At 37.8% G+C, this 8,039-nt stretch overlaps 1 protein-coding gene across 4 annotated transcripts in view; it reads left to right on the top strand.

Moving 5' to 3' along the window:
* The window catches only part of NDUFAF7 (NADH:ubiquinone oxidoreductase complex assembly factor 7), a 55,678-nt gene that overhangs the window by 8,414 nt on the left and 39,225 nt on the right, over positions 1-8,039 (top strand). For all 4 annotated transcript variants that reach the window (XR_002141835.2, XR_002141837.2, XR_002141838.2 and 1 more), the window contains exons 3-4: positions 4,738-4,818; positions 5,619-5,729. Coding sequence is in view for 1 of the 4 variants with exons in the window: in XM_002914831.4 (XP_002914877.1) it covers positions 4,738-4,818; positions 5,619-5,729 (192 nt within the window). In the remaining 3 variants the exon portion in view is untranslated. The remainder of the gene's footprint in view (positions 1-4,737; positions 4,819-5,618; positions 5,730-8,039) is intronic.

Here is an 8,039-nt window from a genome sequence, read left to right as displayed (position 1 = left end):
GTTTTCCAGAGTGGCTGTACCAACTTGCATTCCCACCAACAATGTAGGAGGGATCCCCTTTCTCCACATGAAGAGGGAGAGAATCTTAAGCAGTTAAGCAGCCTTCACACGCAGAGCAGAGCCTGACCAGGGCTTGATCTCTTGACCCTGAGATCATGACCTGAGCTGAAATTCAGAGTTGGACACTTAACTGACTGAGTCACCCAGGCTCCCCAGTATATTGTATTCTCTTAAAATTCTTTATTCCTGTGGTGTTATTTCTCCTTGGTCGTTTCTGATTTTTATTTATTTGAGTCTTTTTCTCCCTCTCTCTCTCTCTCTCTTTTTGATGAGTCTGGCTTAATGTCATCATTTTTGTTGATCTTTTTTAGAGAGCCAGCTCTTGGTTTCATAGATCTTTTATATTGCTTCTTTAGTCTCTGTTTCATTTATTTTTCCTCAAATATATATTATTTCCTTCTCTATTAACTTTGTACTTTGTTTTTCTGGTTCCTTTAGGTGTAAGGTTAGGTTGTTTATTTGAGATTTCTCTTGTTTCTTGAGGTAGGCCTATCATTATAAACTTTTCTCTTAGAAGTACTTTTGCTGCATCCCAAAGATATTGGACTGTTGTGTTTTCATTTCCATTTCTCTCCATATATTTTTCAATTTTACTTTGATTTCTTCATTGACATATTGGTTTTTTAGTAGCATATTTCTAGCCTCCATGTGTTTGTTTTCCAGTTATTTCTTGTAATTGATTTCTAGTTTCAAATTGTTGTGGTTGGAAAAGATTCCAGTCTTAAATTTATTGAGACTTGTTTTTTGGTTTAATATGTGATCTGTCCTGGAGAATGTTGCATGTGCACTTGAATGTGTATTCTGGTTTTGGATTGTATGCTCTATGTATATCTGTTAGGTCTTCTGGTTTAATGTGTCTTTTGAAGCCATTTTTTCCTTGTTGATTTTCCTTCTGGATCATCTATCCATTGATGTAAGTGGGGCGTTAAAATCCCTTACTGTTAATATGTTAGTGTTTCTCCTTTTATTTGCCTTATGTACTCAGGTGCTCCTATGTTGGGTGCATATATATTTACAGTTGTTATATCCTCTTGTTGGATTGATCCCTTTTCATTACGTAATGCCCTTTGTTTCTTGCTGTGATCTTTGTTTTAAAATCTGTTTTGTCTGATTAAAGTATTGCTACTCTGGCCTTTTTTTTTTTTCCCCTCCATTTGCATGGACTATCTTTTTGATTTCTTCACTTTCAGTCTGTATGTGTCTTTAGGTCTGAAGTGCATCTTTCATAGGGAGCATGTAGAAAGGTCTTGTTTTTTTTATCCATTCAGTCTCCCTATGTCTTTTGGTTTGAACACTCAGTCCACTTAAAGTAATTACTGATAGATATATATACTTGTCATTTTGTTCATCATTTTCTATTTGTTTTTGTAGTTATTCTGTGTTCCTTTGTTCTTTTGTTCTCTTCCCTTGTGGTTTGATGACTTTCTTAAGTGTTATGCTTGTTATAGGTTTTGATTTGTGGTTACCATTGTGTTCATATAGAACATCGTATGTGTATAGCAGTCTATATTAAGTTAATGGTGGCTAAAGTTTGAGCACATTCTAAAAGCACTAAATTTTTGCTCCCCTCTCCACATTTTATGTATATGATGTCATATTTTACATCTTTTAATTTTGTGTATCTCTCAGCTAATTTTTGTACATGTAATTGATTTTACTCCTTTTGGGTTTTAACCTCCATCCTATCTTTGTAAGTAACAAATCTGTTGTCTTTGCTATATGTTTGCTTTTGCCTGTGAAATTTTTTGCTTTTGTAATTTCCTTTTAGTTATGCTCCCCCCCCACCCCTGCTTTTTTTTTTTTTTTTTTTTTTTTTTTTTTTTTTTTTTTTTTTTTTTTTTTCTCCATTCAAAGGATTCCCTTTAACATTTCTTGTCAGGCTGGTTTGATGGGGATGAACTCCTTTAACTTGTTTGGTAAACTCTTTGTCTCTCCTTCTATTCTGAATGGTAATCTTACTTGGGTAGAGTATTCTTGGTTGAGGTTTTTTTCTTTCAATGCTTTTAATATCAGTGCTTTATTTATTTATTTAATTTTTTTAAAAAAAGATTTTATTTGTTTATTTGACAGAGAGAGAGAGAGAGCCAGCAGGAGAGAGCCAGAGAGAGACACAAGCAGGGGGAGTGGGAAAGGGAGAAGCAGGCTCCTAGCAGAGAAGCCTGATGTGGGGCTCGATCCCAGATCGCTGGGATCACACCCTGGGTTGAAGGCAGATGCTTAACGACTGTGCCACCCAGGTGCCCCCAATAGCAGTGCTTTAATATCACTCCTTTCTGGCCTGCAAAATTTCTGCTGAAAAATCAGCTCATAGCCTTATGGGATTTCCCTTGTACGTAACTGTTTTCTCTTGCTCCTTTTAAGATTGTCTCTTAATTACTTTTTGCCATTTTAATTATTTTGTATTTTGTGGACCTCCCTGGGTTCATCTTGTTAGAGGTTCTCTCTGCTTCCTGGATCTAGATGTCTGCTTTCTTCCCTGTATTAGGGAAGTTTTCAGCTATTACTTTTTAAAATAGCTTTTTGCCTCCTCTCTCTCAGCTTTCTGCGATCCCTAATAATGAGAATGCACTTATACTTGAAGATGTTGCAGAGTTCCTTTAACTTATTCTCATTTTTAAAATCCTTTTTTTCATTTTGCTGTTTAGCTGTTTGCTTTTCTTTACCATTTCAGATTGCTAATCTGCCCTGCATCCTCTAATCTGCTGTTGATTTCCGGTAGTGTTTTTTCATTTTAGTTGTTGTATTTTTCAGCTCTGACTGGTTCTTTTGAATATTTTCTAGCTCTTTGTGAAGTTCTCACTGCATTTATTCTCTCTTTTCTCAAGTCTGATGAGTAGCTTCATCAGCATTACTTTGAACTCTTTGAGGGCATAATGCTTATTTCAGTTTCACTTAGCTCTTTTTCTGTGATGTTTGTCTTAGTCTCTCATTTGGGACGTAGTCCTCTGTCCCCTCATTTTGTTTAACTCTCTGTGTTCTTATCAGTGCATTAGGTAAATCAGCTACATCTTGTCTTGGAAGTAGTGGCCTTGTGTATAAGAGGTTCTGCACCAACATTTGTTATCTCTTATGTTTTTAATGGTGGCCTTTCTAATAGGCATGAGGTGATATCTCAGGGTTTTAATTTGCATTTCCCTCTTTAGCTTCTAACTGAAATTTAGCATTTCTCTTATTATGAACATAGGAAACCACTGGGATCAGTACTACCAGTGATTTTAGCATCAGTGGAAATCACTGATATTGTCATATCCCAACAGTGATCATAGGTATCTCAGAATACATTATGTTCTTCTGTACTTTAAAACTTTGTTACTTGTTAGACCTCAGGCTTGGCTTTGTTTATTAATATATTTATAAGGATGCATATGTATTACCATATCACAAGTTTATTTTTTGGGGGGGAGGGGTAATCCTGTGTGTTTTAAAGCTTGCCTTTAAAAACATTCTAAGAAGGGATCCATGTCTTCATCAGGCTACCAGAGTGGTTCATAATGTACCACACCGCTGAAATGCTCACTTATGAAGGGAAAGAGAAAGGCTAGAGAGGAGATGCTGTGTGAAGTGAAAACAATTGTTTTTTTTAAATAGAAGTGACTCAGGTATATTTCTGCTGCGGAGAGAGGGAAGTTAAAGCTGTTAGAGAAGGGGGTGATAACAAGATCCTGGTCCATGAGAGTTGTGGGAGGAGAGGTGATGATCCAGAGCATAGGTGGTGGGATTAGGTTTGGATAAGAGCAGAAGGTGAAGGCATTTCATCTTGAGTTCTGTGGATTGAGTGGGAGCAGGTGGAGGCCAGGTGGGGTCAGGAAGCTGAGTAAGTCTTATTTTATAATATTCTTATTTCCTTTATGGGCAGGAGCCCAGGTCACCCACTAAGAGTAAAGTGGTGGAAGAAGGGGCTTGAGGAGCATAGGGAATTTTTTAACGAAGAATTCTTGAGTATGTCTTGAAGTTTAGACAGTATGCTAAAACTTGGGATAGGAGGGTAAATAAGATAGTCCTCTTTTTATAGTAACTATGCCTCTTGGTGAGGAACACGGACATATAAATAGATAAACACATAAAAGGAAGCCCTGCAGTTACTCTGAGGTTGGAGGGCTGGAGGGGGAGGTTAGGGAAGGTAGCATATGAGCAGATTCCATTTTACTGAGTATAAGATTGCCAGGGAGAAATGGGAAGGGAGCGAGGAGAGCATTTGCAATGACATGGATGTATGGACAAGTAGGGCTCATTAAAAAAAAAAAAAGATATAAATATTCATTTAGAAAAATGCATAAATCACAGATACATAGCTTGATGAATTTTCACAAAGTGAATGCTCCCACATAGCAAGCACCTAGGCCAAGCAACAACATCACCAACTGGCAGGGCTAATTTGAAACAGAGTGAGAATTTGGGAGAGGAGGCTGGAGCGAGGGGCAGGCAGGATCTTACTGTGTTGGGTTGGGGAGCAGGGAGGGGAGGGAGGGTGTAGGATGTGAGGGTGGACATGGTGTGGCTTTTGCCTTTATGGTCAAGGAGCGGTTATGTTTCCACCAGTTCTGCAACATGACTGGAACTTTGTAAAGTTTCCGTTAAGTTACTGTGTTTATCTTGTTTATACAAGATTTTGGAGGAGTGGTTTAAAAAGCTTATTTGAAAGTTAATTTGTTTTCTCTACTTTCTCTTTTTACTCAGGGATATTATGTGTACCGTGACATGCTAGGAGAAAAAGGAGATTTCATTACTTCACCGGAAATAAGTCAGATCTTTGGGGAGGTAATATTCAATGTAAACTATAAAAGAAACTAATTTCACACACATTTGAAAGCAGATCAAGTTGTATTCTTCTATGATAGTGTTTTACAGCTTTTTGTGATTCAAGTTTTCTTTTTTTTTTTTTTTTTTAGTTTTCATTTTTAATCATATACATGCTGCAGGAATAGAGAACAGTAGAGGAAAGAGAGGGATAAGTGAAGAAAGAAAAGATGGAAAACACTAAGGAGTTGGTGGGGAGAGACATACTCTAAAGCCCCTGCACCCCAGTTGCAGCTGAAGCCCCCCTGTAAGAAATTCTGAATTCTTCTTAGGAATTCTAATTCGTTGATCTCTGCATAAAAACCCCTTGATAAATTTAGATATAGGAAATAGTACACAAAAGGAAGTAGAATCCAGGTATTAAAAAATGTTAATTATGCCTAAAGAGCCGTGTAATTATTGAAATCATATGACTATGAAGAAATGGCATAATCCTATCTCATATGTTTATTTGCTTTCAAAGACTAGCACCTTCCTGTAAGTGATATCTTCTTACCTGTGTTATGAGACCTCTTACAGTGGGGACTGCCTTTAACTGTTTTCTCCTATTACTAAGCTTTCTGAGCAGTGTCTTTTGTAAAAATCTCTGTGAAGCTCTTGGGTGTGCATACATACATGTACATGTTAAGTAACATACACACATACATTGTTTGCAAACATTTTGCTTTCTGGCATAAAGTGTGTACTTATGTAGAGTTTTTATATTGTGGTATGCTTTTATATTTTATAATACTTCAGTGTACTTTTTTTCCTTGTCACAGCTGCTAGGTATATGGTTCATTAGTGAATGGATGGCCGCCGGAAAAAACGCAGCTTTCCAGCTGGTGGAACTGGGCCCAGGCAGGGGTACCCTTGCGGGAGATATTTTGAGGGTAGGTAATAAAAGAATGTCTTTAGATCCTCATGCACTCTCCTGAATCTTTTCTTTTGACTTGTTTGCAAACTTCATTGATTTCCTTGGCTTTCGGTCCTACCTTCTTAACCTCCATTTCTCAGCTGAAGTACAATGTCAGAATAATACAGTGAATCGTAACTTATTANACCTCCATTTCTCAGCTGAAGTACAATGTCAGAATAATACAGTGAATCGTAACTTATTATTTTCTGTTTGTAATCTAAAAAATAAGGGTGGGAGAGAATGTGAAAGGTAAAAGTTGAAAACATTTAGAAGACATTATGGGAGAGTGTATTTGTCTTCTAGGTAGGAAAAGAGTTTTTGAATTATGTACAAAGCAGAAGCCATAAAGGAAAAGATGAATAAAAGGATAATTTCAACTACATTAAAGATTTTTTTTTTTTAAGATTTTCTTTACATATTTGGTGGTGAGAGAGAGCACAAGTGGAGGGGGGCAACAGGCAGAGGGAGAAGCAGGCTCCCCGCTGAGCAGGGAGCGTGATGATTTGGGGCTCATTCCCAGGACCCTGGAATCATGGCCTGAGCCCAAGGCAGACTGAGCCACCTAGGCGTCCCAGAATTTTTTGTTCATTAAAGAAATTAGGAACTTCTGTTCTTCAAAGACACGGTAAAGAGAGGGACAAGGCAAGCCACAAAGTGTGAGGAGTTATTTGCAACACATATAACTAACAAAGAACTGGTAGTTAGAATACATAAAGAATTCCTTTCAGTTGTTAAGGTGGTGACAGATAACTCTATAGAAAAGTCAGGCTAAAGGTGTGAACAGGCCCATCATGAGAGAGGAAATCCACATGGCCAGGAAAACAAAAAAAATGCTCAGACTGGTTGGGAGTCAGGGAAATGAAAGTTAAAATTACAGCGAGGTGCCACTGTACCCTCAAAATGAGATTTGGCAGCACCAAGGGTGGGCAAGGATGGGGAGAGGTGGAGCGCTGGGGACTCGCATGCACTCTAAGAGTGTAATTAGGTGCTTACTGGGCTCATCTGCTACTGTGAAAGTTCTGATACTGTGTGACCCAGCGGTTTTACTGCTAGGCCTATGAGTACGGGAACGAGTGCATGTATGTACCAGGATACATGTTCAAGAAGACAGAATTGTTTAGAATAGCAAAAAAACTGGAAACAACCCAAATGACTATCAGTGGGAAAATAGATCAGTAAATTGTGGTACAGTCATACAGTGGAGTTCCAAGGCTTGTGCAGTGCATGAATCACAGCAGAATGCACGGCGTTCAGATGAAACTCAGAATCTTGTTGAGTGAAAACAGCAGTTTGTACAAGACTTCATATCATATGATTATATTATATAAATCCCCAAATAGTCAACATTAAACAATATGTGTTTGGTGATACAGACATGTTCAGTAACATTTATAAAGAAAAAGCAGGAAATTATCAACTCCAGATTGAGAACGGTGGTGACCTCTGAGGGTGAGGGAGGACATGGGGGCTCCTACGGGAAGGGTCAGGTCACTTTCCTTTAATAAGAGATAGTTGATATCTTTCCATGTATTGTTCTTTCTTCCATTCTACCTAACACTTTCTAAAAACATTAAAAAGGAATATTGTTTATAATACACGATAAGTACTTGTATTTATTAAACTTTTGTAGTTACACTGTTTTGGAATCCATTAGTCTTTTTTTTATCTTATGTGTATCTGGCAATTCAGTGTAAAAAACACATATTCAGTATACATTTAAATGTCTTGATGCTGTATGATTTTTGCTTGAAATTAGGAATCGAAGGCTTTTAAAAAATTTATAACATCTGACAAATAATCCTGATTATATCATATTTGGGGGATTAAAGAAATCAACCACTGATTTAGGTTTCTGGGGCTCTATTTTATCTCTCTTTAAATTGGCAAAGTCATTTGAATAAATATTTAATAAGGTTCTCAAATAATACTGTCTTGTTTCAAGTACTTTAAAAATCAGGGGCGCCTGGGTGGCACAGCGGTTAAGCGTCTGCCTTAGGCTCAGGGCGTGATCCCGGCGTTATGGGATCAAGCCCCACATCAGGCTCTTCTTTTTTTTTTTTTTTTAAAGATTTTATTTATTTATATGACGGAGATAGAGACAGCCAACAAGAGAGGGAACACAAGCAGGGGGAGTGGGAGAGGAAGAAGCAGGCTCATAGCAGAGGAGCCTGACGTGGGGCTCGATCCCATAACACCGGGATCATGCCCTGAGCCGAAGGCAGATGCTTATGCTGTGCCACCCAGGCGCCCCAGATAGTTCATTTTCTTAAAAATTAAAAAAAAA

This window comes from Ailuropoda melanoleuca, chromosome 4, assembly GCF_002007445.2.
Source record: "Ailuropoda melanoleuca isolate Jingjing chromosome 4, ASM200744v2, whole genome shotgun sequence".
NCBI classification, from domain to species: domain Eukaryota; kingdom Metazoa; phylum Chordata; class Mammalia; order Carnivora; family Ursidae; genus Ailuropoda; species Ailuropoda melanoleuca.
This window is presented reverse-complemented; position numbering and strand designations above follow the sequence as displayed.